The following is a 17,663-nucleotide window of genomic DNA, read 5'->3' as shown; positions in this document are numbered from 1 at the left end:
GTCTGATGACTCCAAGGTACGGGAATCTAACTACTCACTATAAATTTAGAAAACAACGCAAAACTATCAGATTTATTGTGGTTTTCTCCTATAAAGTCATACATTGTTTCAATCGTAGCAAAATATGAAGACTATATGATATTACTATTTTTTTTTCGTTTCGCTTTTTGGGTAACACCTGGCGACGCACAGGGGTTACTCCTGGCTCATGCACTCAGGAATTACTCCTGGCGGTGTTTGGGGGACCATATGGGATGCTGGGAATCAAACCTGGGTCAACCGCGTGCAAGGCAAACGCCCTACCTGCTGTGCTATCGCTTCAGTCCCTTGATATGACTTCTTAAGTTTCATTTTCTTCTCCGAACTGAATAGTTGACTACACTTAGTAAAGTAGGCCCCTATTTTTGACAAGTCTAAGCAGTTCATTTTCTTCCAGGATGGCCACTGACAGACCAAAGAGAGTTTGTGTGATACAGTAGTGAAAAAGGTCAGGAACACCAAGGAGGCTGGCGGGTAGTGCAGTGGCTTCAACACCTGTCTTAAGGTATCAAGTATTGAGCTCACTCTCCAGAGATGCATTTAGGTTTGGGCAAACTGCACAAAGGTCTGCTAGCACCGCCACCGAGAGTGCGGACACCTCCACCTGATGTGACAACCCCCACACCCCAAATGTGTGACAGATCTCCAAGGGTGCATAAGTCTAAATGTTAAAAAAAGGCTCTAGGATCTGGAAGACAGTTCAGAGAGTTAAAACCAGCTTTGACATGGGAGGCCTGGCTCTATGGCACGTGGCCCTTGAGTGCTGTAAGGGGCAGCCCCTGCAGTGCTGGAAGTAGCCCCTGAACACTGCCAGGTGTTGTGCAAAAGCAAGGTAGGGGCAGGGGGAAAAAGGCTTAGGTTTTCGTTTATCTTTTGGACCACAGCCAGCAATGCTCATAGGTTACACCTAGCTCTGCCCTTGGGAATTACTACTGGCAGGCTTGGCAGACCATACATATGAGATGCCAGGGCATCTAACCAGTGTGGACCGACCCACCTGTTGCACTATTGCTCTGGCCTCTCCAGTTGAGTTTTGCCCATGAACAATAAATCGTAGTGACTAAAGAGGTCTTTTGGTGTAAAATTCTAATTAGGGCAGAAAGAGTTCATTAAAAATAATCTCCCTGGAACTGGAGTGTTAGAGGATATGGTATTTGCTTTGCACAGGGACCTGGGCCCTCAATCCTGGCATCCCATATATTGAGCACTGCCAGGAGTGATTCCTGAGTGCAGAGTCAGGAGTCACCCCTGACATTGCCAGATGTGGACCCCCCCCAAAAAATGTTTTTCTTGAAAAAGTATGAGTAATGGTATGTTCATTTAATATTTATTTCCCTTTATTTTTTTGCTTTTTGGGTCACACCCGGTGATGCCCAGCGGTGACTCTTGGTTCTGCACTCAGGAATTACTCCTGGCAGTGCTCAGGGGACCATATGAGATGCAGGAATCAAACTCGGTTCAGCTACATTCAAGGCAAATGCCCTACCAGCTATACCATCATTGTGGCCCCTATTTTCTTTCTTGAATGAAGTTTTAAAGATCTAAATAAAGTGTTTTCTATTAGAAGCATGTTGGTTCTTTTGCTTGGACTACACCCAGCAGTGCTGGGGGGCTATTCCTGGCTCTACACTCAGATCCCTGGCACTGCTCAGGAGACTGTATTTGCTGCTGAGGATTTGAACCAAGGTTATCCACACAAAGGGCAAGATGCTTTATCTCATGTTCTATCTCTCTGGCCCCCACAAGCTCATTCTCTGAACGGTCATAGAGCCTATATGAGCTATACTCAGGAGTCTCTGATGGGCCTGAAGCTACTCCTAGCGTTCTTCAGGATCACCCTGGCAGTGCTGGGCATCAAACTCTGGCTCATACAAGCGAGGCCTGTGTCCTACCACTCGAGTCATATCCCCAACCCTATTTGCTCATTTCCTAAAAATTCTTCTGTTTGCATGATTAGGATACTGTTTAGCAAGTTCACTTGAGGTACACCAATCAAATTGGAAGGAGAAAAGCCTACTACTACAAAAATCAGAGGCAGAGATTTTCAAAAATTTTAAATTTCAAAGATTTTCAAAAATTTAAAGTCATTCAATGATGTAACTAGAGCATCAGTATGTTTGTCAGAGCTGTAAAACAGTAATGTTGAAGTAGAAAAATTTCTCCATCTTTTGCTGTTTATCAGAGGAAGCTATAAAAAGGGACCTGGAAAGTAGTGAAAAAGCAACAACAACAACAACAACAACAACAACAACAACAAAACAAGAAAGGAAAAACAGAGAAAGCAGAGGGCAGCAGACTGTCAAGCACTATGTCTCCTGGTCACATTCCTGGATGGGGGATCCTAACCTGCTTTTTCACGCTGAAATGTTTAACTGTACAGAAATCTATACAGTAAAAACCATGAAATCACTTGTGTAATCACCCAACTGATTTTCCTTTTCTTCTTTTTTTATAAATGCAAATTAGCAGGCTAGAGAGATGGATGGCCCTGGTTCCATTCTCAGCACTGCGTGGTTTCCTGAGTAATGCTGGGTGCTCCCCTACCCCAAACTACAACCAAACCCCCCAAATGCTCCCAATTTTCACGCACGCGCGCGCGCACACACACACACACATGTGTGTTTATATCTATGTATATGTGTGTATATATCAAATGGATTTTCTCAGGAGATAGAGAACCATATATTCATTACGACAGTTTCATTTCAAACTGGAAATGTATTTTACTAGTCACTGTATCCAATGCTTAAATTTCTTAGTTCAGATGAAGTATTTTTTGGGGGATGGAGTTGAGGGGAGCACATCCAGAAGTACTCAGGAAATACTCCTGGCACTATGCTCAGGAATCAGTCCTAGCAGGCTCCGAGAACCATATCGGGTACTGGGGATGGAACCCGGTTTGGCCACAGGCAAAGAAAATTCCCTGGCCCCTATACTGGTGCTCTGATCCCCAGATGTAATGTTTTTGAACAAAGCAGGGTATGTGATTTCTTTAAAATGTAAATCTCTTTTAATTATTCTAAATTAACTTAGGATCACATACTAGCCACATATAGCATCTATATCATACACACACACACACACACACACACACACACACGAATCCTGTTTTGACAAACAGGTCAAGCCTAAATATAAAATATGGATCTCAAGTTCACCTAGTCAGTTATTTTAAGCATATAGTAATATTTAAGAAATCAGATTAATGTTATTAGATTTAACACATCAAGAATTAGTTACTCATTCTGTTTATTGGGTTGAAAGGGAATACAAATGATTGGTTAAGTGCTACGCACTGACATGGAAAAAGTGTATTAAAAAAATTCCCAGTAAAGCAAATAAAAGTTAAAGTAGTTTCAACCGAACGAAAAATTAAAGACATTTAATATACTACATTTATAAAATAAAAGTTAACAAAGGGTGTTTTGTAAATAATTAGTAGAACAAGTGAAAATAAATATCAGAGACCTGAAGTTTTTTATGCTTTAATGAAATAATAAAGCAAAGAAATTTTAACTACTAAATATATTCTGAGAGGCAGTTAAAAACGACCCCTCCCCCAAATTTAAGAACACAATCCTCTGGAACATTTAACCAGTCCATAGCAAATAGTTATTACATACCAAAAGCTCTAAGTGTTAACTAGTTCCACCACAATGCCATGTAAATCTTGACAATTTAGAAATCTTGAGATCAACACTCATTACGTTCTTTTCTTGATCTCTACAGCTTGGTTTGTAAGTACATACATGCTTTTGTGGATCTATTCCCCTCCCCTTGCTACACACATACGTTTTCAAGGAGCCAATAACACTTTTTTTCCATCTGTGCCTAAAAATGTTATGATTCAGTTTTAGCACATTGACCCTGATAATGAAAATGTCTAAGATGGGGACACAATTTCAATCTTATAAAAATATACCAGTATTAACCAATTCTTAAATTGAGAGAGGGCACTTCACATGTGCACAAGACTTAGTAAAATTGACAAGAACCTAGAACAGCTGTGTCCAGGACTTTTGTGAATCAAGTACTCTCTCTCTTCCACACAGACACACAACACCCACACGTATCCACACACACACATACACACACACATTTTTATACTATGTATTCATCAAATCCAGGCTATCTGGATTAAGTAGATAGGGAATGGGTCTTTATAGTTTTGTTTTTGCAACTATAGGGCAGCTACTATAACAATAGCTTAACAACACTGAAAAATTTCAATTAAGTTCACCCTGTTTTTAGAAAGTGTCTAAGTGTAAATGTAAATTCACCTCTTCTTTTTAAAGTTGACAGTTTATATTAAATTAGATGTTTCTTTTGAAATGGAGCAGTTTGGAGAGCAACCCAAAGAGTTGCTTAATCTAAAAGTAAAATCAAATCAAGATTTACATTTTAGAGTTGGGACAAAAAGGATATTAAGAAAAATGTCTTCTTTCCTCCCCATTCATAAGCAGCCATTCTTCTGCTGTGAAAGAAACTGACATGGATAGTTCCCTTTCAAGAGATGTACGAGACATTTACCACTGTGAGCAGAGGTGATAGGGTCAGTTCTTGTGTGCAGGAATCAACATCCTAAAAAAGAAAATTTCAAGATGGGGAAGGGTGGGGGAAAAAAGTTTTCTATTAATGTCATGGAATGCCACACATGTGGGAGAACATTCCTAATAATTAAAATCACTGTATCACTACTTGTGATTTAATGGTAAAGAAAACAATGAAATCTTTTCCCCTTTCAACTAGGTTATCTTAGATTAGTTTGTATTTAGTTAGGTAATCCTTTTTTGTTCTCCCACCCCACTAACAAGTGCCAATTTTTAGGGGCTTCTGCAAATAATATTTCCTGTTCAAACTACTTACCTGGTTTAATACAACACATTTACCTGGCCAATAAGAGTAACATTAACGTAGCTTGGCATGAACACTAATAAAATACACAAACCAATACTGAAATCATTCCTCCTAATTCTCCATCGCAATTCCTGTATCATCATCCCCACTCCAATCTTGGTAATCCCCAATCTAACTGTACTATCAATGACCACTTATTTGGAGGAAAAAGACATTAAATTTCACAGTTGCTCTAGCCCTTAATCAGCGAATAACAAAAAAACATTTTTAAGCACATGGAAATGAACCTACTAACCTGATTTTTGGAGCCCAAAATCTCCATTCTGTTTTGATCTATGTGCAAAAAGTATTGGTACTTTTCAATTTGTATATTAGTATGTTGTGGCTGGCTTGATAGTATTCTCATGTGTCTATATGGAGGCTACAGCACTATCAAAAATTTTCAATTAATAGCTACGGATTAGACCATTCTGCTACCAGATTCTTTGTACCAACAATTCCTAGGCTCCTTCATTTATTCCACCATTCTAACAGTTACTGCATGGCAAATGAGTAAAATAAGTTGACAGCAAATTGGCACAGCAAAGTACCTGTATCTAGAGGAAGCTGCCAGTTAAGACAGACCTGAAAAATGAACTCACCTAGCTGCTATAGAAACCTTTGCATAGTTGTTACTCCGTTTTAATGGAGTTATGTTCTTGTAAGGAATGCCTCACTTTTAACTCCACTTTTTTTAAAGTGTTTTGAACGATCCTTCAGAAACACACTGAAAACTCAGATCTTGGGGTAGCTGGGTGAAGAATAGCAGAATCTGAGTGCCAAATTGCCCCTGAATGGGCACAAATCTCAGTGGATGTTACAAATGTACCATGGCACACTGTAACCACATTTGTAAACAGCTGTGGAGTTTCTATGCCCACATTTTGTTGATGTTACTGTAAGAGACAGGGGTGTATTAATGGCTTCAGGGTATACATGAATCACTTAAAATATGAATGGTTTAAACTGTACTGAGGTAAAGAGAAGTTGCCACTTAATTATATACAGTTATCAATGAAGATTTTTATTCAAGCTTAAAGTAAAAAGTAATTTTAGTAAGAAAAATGAAGTACCAGATAAACTGTAACATAGTTATTTTAACTTAGAAGTATCAAAACAGGAATTCTTGATTCTCTAAGTGGTGGTCTCTGCAAATGGAGCTTAAAGAAATCTCTTACATACCAATCTGATAATCTGTTGACCACGATCTGTCATTTTACTCTTAGCGAGTTCCTGGGAGAATCTGTGCTATTTTTAAGGCCAATTGTGTTTTTTTCTTTCTTCTCCCTCCCTCTCTCTATCATCTCTCCTCTCTCCCTGCTACCATTCATTGTTCCCTACCCCTACCCCCAGCAGAATTCTTGATCCAAGCAAACTTTTCTCTTGTGTATCCTGAAGAAGTCTACTCATGGTAATAATATAGTACAGATTTGGCTGGGCTTAAAGAGGAACTTACACAGTTCTTTCTTCACCAGAACCTTATTTTGGGACTATCCCCAGCTCCTCTCTCCAACGCAACTGCTGTGGTCACCATATACATCCTTTACAGGAAAAAGGGGACTTCAAAGGAGACTAAATATACTGTGTTCAGTGGTAGTGGCTTCCTCAAAGCATAATGTGAACATCACGCTTTTGGCTTCTATTATATTGAAATTCTTCAAATTAAAAGTGCTTTTTTCATGAAGGAAACCTTTCCTTAAAATAAAAGAGGAGGGGAGAAGGAAAGACTATCCACAGCACCAGTTTAGAATGAGGTTCAGTATGGCAATATCTGAAAAACTAAGAAGAATATTTTTTAAATTTATGTCTCCCTACATGTCAAAATATTAAGGGCAATTACGAGAAATGACTATGAGGTTCTAAACCCAGTTTAAGTATGTTCTAACAAGTTCAATTAAGACTATAAACTTCCAAAGTGATTCTATTGCTGATTCCTACTCTCTTGCTAGATCACACCAAAATGTTCCAGATTGAGATCTTCAAATAAACTCTGCTGAAAATCTAAACAGATTACTGATCTCTCATGTTGGCTATTTTGAATCTTAAACTTCTTCCAGGTCAGGTACTGATGTTCCTTCGGGAATCAAAACAAAAGGGGAAAGCCTTCAAAGTATTATTTTAATTTCCTGTGTAATGTCCTTCCAAGCACTGTTTCTGACCATGACTCGTGTGGTATTTCCAGAAGAGCATCAGTTATACTGCATATCTAAGTGATAGAGGAAATTGTTTTTAAGCTGGTTTAGATTCCAAATGTATACAAATGAAGTCACTTTAATCCTATAAATACTTCTTAATTTATTTTTAAAAAATTGTGCTGTTAACCCTTTTACGGGGCAACAAGCTATGTGAAAAGTACAAAACTTTTTGTCAAATGTAATATCGAGAGTGCTTTTGACATAGTTCACTGGTTTATCATCTGGATCAGTATATACTGCGCAACGGGCAAGGCTAGAATCCATGAACCAAGCTGCAAAGATCTCAAGCTAAATAAGGCGGAAAGATTCGGAGAAACAGAAGAAGGAAATTCTTTCCTATCCAATGTATACTCTTCAGACTAATGCACTCTTTCTATCAAGCCTTCTAAACTGTTAAATAAAGTTTTCCAAACAAGCATTTAAACTTCATTACACAGAAGAGCAACAAGAATGGTATCCCACCAGACAAAAGGCAGGAGGGAAAAAATATATATACTGAGTTCAATGGGTAAGCCTGAATGTAGCACAGTTCTTCACAACCGATGGGGGTATAATTCAACATGGTGTCCAACAACGTTCTACGACGTGCTTCATCTCAACTGGTTACTATGAAGCAAGGTGTAAATGTTTGGCCCCAATCGGGCTTCAGAAATGGTTCTTTTTTTTCATGACGAGCATGTCTGTCCAGCTATCAATCATGTTTGTTTGCACCAAATCCCAAGCCATTAAAAATACGACTAATTTTAAGTTAAACAGAAGTCGTCTGCTCCAAATTCGCCATCAACTATCCATGCTACTGCATTCCTCTGAATGAAGACAAGATGAAATATAGAGTGGGGTAGGAAGAGAGGAAGAAGAGGAGAGAGAGTGAGAGAGAGACAAAAAGTCACCCGTTAGTAAGCTTTAAAATGAGCATATTATAAAATATAACATTAAAAACAATCACACCAAATCCTTGGCACTTTCAGTCTTTGAAACAATTACCTTAGACTATACGTTGCAGTCTAAACTCAAAATTATTTTGAATACTGGATAATACAGGAGAATACTAGAACCCATACTTTTTGGGGTGTGTGTGCTGGAGAACAAGTCACATGCAAGGCAAGTGATCTGATCTGTATTTCCAGACCCTTATTTTTTTTGAGGGGAGGGGAACGAGGTTGGAGTGGGGGGTGGAGGAGGAGGTTGGTTTTTGGCTACACCCAGCTATGTCTAGGTTTAACTCCTGGCTCTGTTCTTAGTAGTGATTGGGGGAACACTGCAGCACTGGAGATCGAATTGGAGTTGGCTATGTAGCAGGAAAGCACTGTATCCCTTAACTCTCTGGCCCCTGGAATCTCATTCTTAAATTAAACCTTGAAATAGTTGTGTCAAATGGCCTAGTTTAAAATTCTCCAGTACAACTTTATTCTCTCTGACGTGTGTGTGCTCTGGCTTTTGGGCCACACTTGGCGATGCTCAGAGGTTACTCCTGGCTCTGCACTCAGGAATCATTCCTGTTTGTATCTGGGGGAACATATGGGATACTGGCAATCAAACTTGGGTCAACCACATGCAAGGCAAGAACCTTACCATTGTATTATCTCTGCAGCCCCCACCACTTTACTCTTTTGTGGGAGACAGAAGGGAAGTATATGTAAGCAAATGTAACCCCCGATATTGTTAAGATATAAAATGCATCCATTTATTACTAATATGGCCACAGAACTGTAAGACCATCAAGACAATGATGTTTTGAGCATTTCAGCACTCATTAGTAGCCTTAGACACATCCTATCCTAGTCTTGAACTGCCATTAGAGTCTACTTTTGATTTCTGACTGCCTAATCTGGATCATTTTATATAAATGGAATTCTAATATGGACTCTTTTGTATTTAGCTTCAGTCATTTCGTATGTTGGTATGTTGTTTTCAAGCTTTACCCATCTTTGCAGCATCTATTAGTACTGACTCTATACCATTCAATACATTTTTCCAAAACCAAAATATAGTATTTAAATCTTCCTTTAACAAAAAGTTAGCAAATTCTTTTTAGAAATGAAGTCACATTAAATGCATTTTTACTTAAATGACTGAGGTATTATAATGTTTGAATCCTTATATATACCATATATACTAGTTCAGATACATGCCTGAATCCATATCTATGCCATATATATGAACTACACACATTTTCCAAAATTTCTACTTGATAGAACATTAAAAATTAAATTCCTCAAAAAATAAAATTCCCTAAGTAGAGAAAAATAGACCGTAGAAGTTATCTACATAAACAGCATGTAAATGAAAATCGTTAGGGTTCTACCTATGTTGCCAAAGCACAATGGATCAGTTGCTGGACCCAGATTTTACAAGTTAATTATGGCTCACTCCACTATATGAATTCTCTGAATTATTTAAGTTCCCAGGAAATAAATTCTCAAGGATGTATCTAAAATAAATCCACTTACAAGTTAAATTGGTTAATACGTGCCCAAATCCCTGCTCCACATGTTCATTTGAAAGAAATGACTTAGATTGATAAAATTGGAAATGCACATGTAACCACTGGTCCTGTGATTAAAACATCTATAAAACATCTACCTTAGAAAGGGCTGAGGAACCCAAACAGGTCAGGGGGCCAGAGTGATAGTACAGTGGGCAGGGCGCTTGCCTTGCACACAGCCAACCCTTGTTCAATCCCCGGCATCCCATACGATCCCTCAAACACTGTCAGGAATAATTCAAGAAGTAACTCTTGAACATTGCTGGGTATGGCAAAAAAAAAAAAAAAAAAAAAAAAAAAAAACCAACAAAACAAAACAAAAGAAAAAAAAAAAGAAGAAACCTAAACAGGACAAGAGAATAAAGATTTATGTCTTTAGTTGTTTTCCTATAGGAATGTTGGAATGTCAAACAAACACAAGTAATATACAAATACAAAGAGGTCCTTTAAGGTCCTAACTAGCCTAAGAGTCACTGTCATCCCGTTATTCATCGATTTGCTTGAGCAGGTGTCAGTAACATCTTCATCCGTCCCTGCCTAAGAGTACTACAACCTAAGAGTAGTTCTTAAAAATTTTGACCCATGTATTTCTTTTATAAAGTTGTTTATTCTTTTGTTGGGGGAGGCTGCTGGGGACTGAACCCAGGGCCTTATACATACAAGGCATGTACTCTACCACTGGGCTACAACTTTAGCCCTGATCCATGTATTCTTCATGCTTTTCACTCTTGGTTTCAGCTGAAAACCTTACCAAGTCAATCTGATTCAGTGTTTCATTATACAAAACATATTTTTTGGAAGCATACACACACGCTATCCAGAAATCTTCCCTCTACTATAACTTTCTTAATCATTTCAGTGGGACTAAATGTGAGGAAAGTTTTTTAGGTAAATTACTTGAAAGCAAGATAAATATATTACTTGCCCTATTTGGAAAAGAGCAACAAGGTATTTACACGAAATGTCTCCTGCTTTTCTCCTGGTGCTCAGTTTAAGGTCAGCCTTCTGCCTCTGGACGTCTTTATCTTCTAGTGGGGAAACCTTCCAGACCAAGGTCTGAAGACCTGGGAGCACTTGTTATTCGTACTATGCTTACATTTTCCTGCTCACAGAAATGAAGGCTAAACTTATTTTCTACTACAGAGCGCGGAAGTTTTGATGCTGAGGTAGTACATATAAAGGGCTAGCATGCTGCTAGACATGCAGGTTAGTTCCCTTCTCTTTCCTGTCAGTGAAATGTAAATGGTGCTGACATGTGCATCTAATCAACTCCACAGTCAGGATCATTATAAAGCTGTTCAAATTTTGTACACGGGATAGTTATGTATTCAAAAGTATAAAATATTTCATGTATAATGAAGCAAGATTTTCAGTTAAGACTCATGTAGCACTGTCCTCCCTGTTGTTCATCGTTTTTCTCAAGCGGGCATCAGTAACGTCTCCATTGTGAAACTTGTTACTATTTTTGGCATATCGAATACATCACGGGTAGCTTGCCAGGCTTTGCTGTGCAGGCAGAATACTCGGTGGCTTGCCGGGCTCTCCGAGAGCGGTGGAGGAATCGAACCCAGGTCGGCCGCATGCAAGTCAAACGCCCCTACCCGCTATGCTATTGCTCCGGCCCTCTACTCTACATAACTGGCAATAAATCAGGTGGCACATTGCACAGCTTAATCTTCCTACTGCCAGCAAACAAATCAAAATTCTTCACTGTATCTTAGATGACTTAAACTCCTGTGGATCGAGACGGTGTACAACTTCTAAAGGATGGAGACAAATCTTCACTTTACTCAAGTACTGCTTAACAGTGCTGTGTTTTTTAATAAGAAGGGTAATGTTTCATTTGGAGAACTGAATGTTACACGATGGTATTACCTTCAATATTCTGGTGGTCTATAAAAGGTGCTGGTCCCCATATTCTAACAGTGCCATCGTCGGAGGCGCTGGCCATCATGGATGGGATCTGTGGGTTCCAGCTCACACAGTTCACTGTACGTGTGTGCCCCGTCAGCTCCGCAATTGGCAGCTCACTACGTTTGTGCCAGATGTAAACCTTGTGATCTGAATAGAGTAATTCACAGAAAAAGAAAAAAAACCCAACTAATTTTAATTTACCATTTGATATATTTACATATATGACATTATTAGCACTTAAGGAGAGGACAAATATAACACAAATAATACTTTATAAAAAGCCATTTTTGCAAAAGTTGTATTTTTTCCTGTTACAGGTGATTAGCTCTCAACAAGTCAATCAAAAGTTCACCTACAATATTCTTTAATACCTGACGAGAAATCTATTTTCAGTCAAACCTGTTTGAGGTAAACCAATGGATGAAAAGATTGGGGAAGGCTAATGACAAATGCAGGATAGACAGGAAAAATTCTATGAAAGTATAAGGTGACAGAAAATAATGTACCCAGATTAAAAAATTATGACAAAGATGACAGTTAAAACTCTGAGTGCTTAAGCCATTCTGTTTAATGAACTTTATGATTTATGAGGTGGATACTAAGCTTATTTCCTGTCCCCCCACCTTTTTTTAAAGTGGGTGAGGAAAAGGGCTGCATCTGGTTGTCCTAACTTTCAGGGCTGTACTAAGCCCTGTACTAACTTTCTCTACCCTTTCCCCACTTTTAAATTATGTCTTTTTAATGAACAGTTTTCAAAGTTAAGCAATCTACTCGTGCAAAACAGCTAATAAATGGGAACTGGAATTGATATTCGTTCAAGACCTTACTGTTGGATCTGAACAATCAACTCACACCTGTACCATCAGAGTCCACGTGCGGGAGCCTGAGGGTCCATGACTCTTTTAAGTCAATTAGTGAATAATTTCGACAAGATACCCAATTCCTTACAACTCTGTATCTGGGATTGATATTTATCTCATCATGTGATGGTATGTTGGTCAACTATGTGGTCAATGCTGGCCCTTTCAGTGGTACTCTATCAAATGAGGAAACCTGAATGTACCACTGTAACACTGTCCTCCCATTGATCACTGATTTGCTCGAGCGGGCACCAGTAACGTCTCCACTGTGAGACTTCTTGTTACTGTTTTTGGCATATCGAATACACCACAGGGAGGGAGCTTCCAGGCTCTGCCATGCGGATGGGATATTCTCGGTAGCTTGCCAGGCTCTCCAAGAGGGTTGGAGGAACTGAACCTGGGTCGGCAGCATGCAAGGCAAAAGCCCTACTAAACTTTTGGTACAAGAAATCACCCTAGGGTCTGGACAGATTGTATAGGAGACAGGGCTACTGCCTTATGTGCGGAAGCCAGGTTCAATTCCTGGCACCCATATGGTCCCCAGAGTTCACCAGGAGTGATCCCTGAGTGCAGAGCCAGAAATAAGACCTTAGCACTTGTGGTGAGGCCCAAAACCAATTTATTTTTTTTTTAAAGAGGGTTTGCATTTAACCATTTTGCATGTGAAACAAAAGTCTTTTAAAAGGGACTTATTAAAGAACTGAACTTATTTTCACTTACAAGGTAATTAATACCTTATAAGCTATTTGTTTAGCAATTTTAAATAACTCTTTTATAAACACCTATCCAAAGGAAGACGGTGCTGAAGAGGTAAAACAAAACAAAGGCTTGAAGCAGTCAAGGTCAGAATTACTGACTTTATAAGGAAGTTCTACTTGCTCTAACAGTTCAGGGAATCTAGTACTTAGACCTACATAAGAGTTTAAGTAGTTTTCTATATAATGGCTGAAAAAACTTGAATAATGGCACTAATGTTCTGGGGAAAGGTTTTCTAACTGCTTTGTTACTGGCTAGTAGACAGACATTTAGTTCTGGGGCCACAGCCAGCGGTGTTCACAGCTTATTCCAGGCTGTGTGCTCAGGAATCATTCCTGGCAAGGCTTGGGGGAACACAAGTGATTCTGGGCATTGAAAGGGGGTGGACCTGTGCAAGAAAGTGCCCTAGCCCTGTACTATCTCTCTGGCCCATAAATACCTATTTTTTTTTGGGGGTCACACCCAGCAATGCACAGGGGCACTCCTGGCTTTGCATTAAGGAATTACCCCTGGCAGTGCTCAGGGGACCATATGGAATGCTGGGAATCAAACCCGGGTCGGCCACATGCAAGGCAAACGCCCCACCCACTGTGCTATTGCTCCAGCCCCCATAAATACCTATTTTGAAACACAAATCCCTGGATTATATTCCCCATAAATAATGAAATACTATGGTCACCCTCAGAAATACTATATTTACTCTATCCAACTGATGTTCTATTATTTCAGAACCATTCAAAATCTAAAACAGGAGAACACTTACTCCTCTTTTTTGTATTACCTGGAATTCAGAGAACACATCTCTTAGTTATGTTTCATTACCAGCCACCAGCCCTAAACAGGATGTTATTTAGTTGCTTTATTCTTCAGGCTTAGTTGAACATCAGGTTAGACTTAAAAATAGTTTGGCTTTACTAGGGATAAATGGTAGTCATATTTTAAACACCTACGACACATGTAATCATGTTTTAAACACCTATGACACATGTAAACACCTACAACACATGTAATATTTTAAATACCTGGGACACATATAATCTGTCCCAGGGGATAGGGAGGCAGTTAAGAGGGAGGGGGTTGAATAAATAGATTACATGGAAAGACATCTTCAAGTGTGTGACGTTAAAAAGCAAGTGAAAGTCTTTATAAACAGACTATATAATATAAATAAGTAGAGAATCTGAAAGAAAATGGCTGAGTAGGCAAAAAGGAATTTTTTTTCTGACTGCAAAGCAGTCATTTCACAACTGTTAACTCAGCAACAACTCTCCTCCTTTTCAATCTCATGTTAGGTAGGTTTTTCTTTGGCTAAGAAAAATAAAATAGATAAATCCTAACACTTTGACATTAAAATCTAAATTCTTAAATGTTTCTCTTTGTCCTAATCCTTCCCCCACCACAACTTTTTTCTTTTTTTTGCCCACACCTGGTGATGGTCAGGGGACCCTATGGGATAGTGGGGATTGAACCCAGGTTGGCTAAGTGCAAGGAAATGCCCCACGCACTGTACCCTCTCTCAAGCTCTTGTCCTAACTTCTAAATATACCTTACAAACACAGAAAAAGTCAAGTATCATTTTGTAATCCTATTTATTCATATCAGATTTATTTTGTCCAAACTAGTGATAATAAACACAGAATGAAAACATTACCAAATGTTTACCAACATTATTCCATTTCTTGGTTTATCTTGTAAAGCTAGAGCCAGGGGAGGAGAGATGCTAGTCCAGGGTTAAGGTCCCTGCTTTGCATGCAGCTAACCCTGATGGGACCCTGGCACTGCACCGTCTCCCATCACCAGCGGGTGCAGTCCCTGAGCACTGCTCAGTATGGTCCCAAAACAAAATCAAGTAAAATCTCCACAAAATGATCTGTGTGTGTGTGTGAAGAAGGTAGTAGGTTTTATTGATTCTTATTCTGAAAGGTATGCGGGGAGAGAGAGGAAGACGCACATATTTTAGAGAGAACATAGACTTCTCCAGAGTGGAAATATGCAAAGAAACAGAGAGAAGCAAGAGAGATAGTGTTCAAGAGAGAACAGGGGCTTGAGGAGCGGGCCTAAATGTTTTTAAAGTGACTTAATTAGGTACAGTTAGAATCAGTAGTTTAGTGGGTACTTAATATTATGCTGAGGGGCTGGGGAGCGAGCTCAAAGGGCTACAGTGTATGTTTGCATGCAGGACCCCTGGTCCCACATGGTTCCTTGAACACTGCCCAAGGAACCTCTCGACACTGAGCTGGAAGTAGTACCCAAATCAAACACAAAGTGTTGAATGGAAATTTGCAACAATTGCTACTACTCTTTGCTTCTGGTATCTTAAAGAAGTGCTCAAGAGGTTCAGGGGTCCTACCAGGGATTCTTGGCCAATGGAGCATGTAGTTCAATGCAGAGGGCTGAGGTCACTGGAATGTCTAGGCCCTGTGGAGCTGAGGATCCTTGGGCCACCTGGACAGGAATTGGGGGCCTCCAGGGCTGTGCTTAACAAAGCTCAGGGGACAACCACAGTGCCAGAAATCAAATCCAAGTCAGGTGCAATCTAGGCATGTGTTCCAAGGGCTGTACTATTACCTGACCCTTGAACATCTTAAGTCTTAAATTAGACCAACATGCTGGCTTGAAATACTGATGTTAGGAAAGTTAAGTTTATTTGAAAAAGTTGTAGAGACAACTCTATAATGTCAGTTTTCCTGTACCAATAAAAAAATGATTAAACTCAATCATTCTTTGCACATTAAAGAAATTCTTAAGACCTAAGTATAGTCAGTTATACCCATGTTGCGGTAAAACAGAATTAATCTTAAATTTTTAAATATTACTAACCTCTGAAAGCCATCAGACTCATGAAAAAGATTAACATATTTAAGAAAAAAATTTTTTTTTTTTTTGCAGGGGAGACACACAAGGCTCTGTGCCTCGGGTCTCTCTTGAGGTACTGAGAACCAGGTAGCACAGGGCACCTGGGCCTCTGACACGCAGAGCAGATGCTTTGCCCTCTGATTTATCCCTCAAGCACCGCATCTCTTATTTGATATATGTTGTATAACAAACACTTTCACAAGGCCAGAACAGGCACTAATAATACTCTATAGGAAACAATTTAAAATCTAACATTCTGAATTTGCTTGGAGATATTTGCTACCTTCACAAATGGAATTAACGAACCCACCCACTATGATTATGTGATCTGAGAGTGACACAAACTATTTACCTTCACTGCCACTAGCGATGAAGTCTTCATTATGGCCTCCAAAACATGAATGAATTGTATAAAACCCTTGTGTAACACCTTGATACTTTCTTACTAAAACTCTGTCTTGCAAGTCCCATAAATGAACTCCCTGCAAATAAATAAGAACATAGGTATTTCTTAAACTTCAATTCCAGAAAAATACAAAATTATCTGTTTGCCTATGACTATTGTTTGCCTGTGAACATTTTTATTTTCAATTTATGTCCAGTAACAAAGCTCTAGTTCATTTGTGATTGATTATATATGCAATAAATTTAAGAATTAGCAGAAATATTTGTATGTATATATATACATATATACAGAAAAAATATACAATTTAAACTATATTTTTCTGAGAATTATATTACTAGACTTACCTGAGTTGCTACATTTAACAAAGCTAATCGGCCATTCTTTGAAATAGTAAAAGACATTATGGGATGATCTTCTTGTACTCTGTAAAGAGAAATTAAATGGCTAAAAATCAACGTACTAAGAATAATAAAATCATTCAAATGATTATAATAGAAAATGTGAGTTTTAATACAATTTTTGTCTGCAAACACGATTATGCACTGTAATGAAGAAAAGGTTGACTACTAAGTACCACACCTCACCAAACAGCCAATTTACTATACAGTCAAACCAAAATCAAACTCTAAAACACAATAAAAACTTTTCTTTTGAAATAGTTATACTGCACATTTTACCATACAGTGGATAACTGTTATATAATGAATAAAAAAATAGTTACATGTTCCTATCTGTAAGGTCCTCGAAGTTATATCCCCGAATGCGCTGGTGTGTATCTGATGCCAGAACAGTCTTCCCGTCACTCAAGCACCAAAGGCATTGCACTCTCACTCCTTCCCAGGAGTCAAGAAGATTACCGTCTAAATCCTGAGCAGGAGAAAATCACTACTTAACTTCACAGTTGAACAGTGTTCAGGAAACAAAGAACCAGAAAATTCGCTTAGCAAAATCTTTTTTTAAAAAAAAACTGTACTTTCCGAGGACAGATTTCAATCTAACTGTTCCCTAGGAAAATATTAATAAAGGGCAAATTTTATTACAATAATATCTAAAGGGGAGGGTAAAGAGCTTCTGAAAATTCGGCTTCTTTTAACAACCTTCATAGATTCTCAAATAAAGGTTTTACTATTAGAAGATTAAACTACTACTGGGGGGGCTGGAGAGATAGCACAGAGGGTAGGGCGTTTGTCTTGCAAGCAGCAGACCTGGGTTCGATTCCCAGCATCCCATATGATCCCCTGAGCACCGCCAGGGGT

At 38.8% G+C, this 17,663-nt stretch overlaps 1 protein-coding gene across 2 annotated transcripts in view; it reads right to left on the bottom strand.

Annotated features, from left to right (window-relative positions):
• Positions 1-3,508: 3,508 nt before the first annotated feature.
• The window catches only part of WDR26 (WD repeat domain 26), a 46,997-nt gene continuing 32,842 nt past the window's right edge, over positions 3,509-17,663 (bottom strand). For both annotated transcript variants that reach the window (XM_056107247.1, XM_056107238.1), the window contains exons 10-14: positions 17,129-17,274; positions 16,752-16,830; positions 16,354-16,483; positions 11,491-11,676; positions 3,509-7,936 (exon numbers count right to left, since the gene is read on the bottom strand). In XM_056107247.1, coding sequence (XP_055963222.1) covers positions 7,911-7,936; positions 11,491-11,676; positions 16,354-16,483; positions 16,752-16,830; positions 17,129-17,274 — 567 coding nt within the window. In that variant the 3' untranslated portion in view covers positions 3,509-7,910. The remainder of the gene's footprint in view (positions 7,937-11,490; positions 11,677-16,353; positions 16,484-16,751; positions 16,831-17,128; positions 17,275-17,663) is intronic.

The sequence above is a fragment of the Sorex fumeus genome, unplaced genomic scaffold, assembly GCF_029834395.1.
Source record: "Sorex fumeus unplaced genomic scaffold, SorFum_2.1 ptg000007l, whole genome shotgun sequence".
In the NCBI taxonomy this organism is placed as follows: domain Eukaryota; kingdom Metazoa; phylum Chordata; class Mammalia; order Eulipotyphla; family Soricidae; genus Sorex; species Sorex fumeus.
This window is presented reverse-complemented; position numbering and strand designations above follow the sequence as displayed.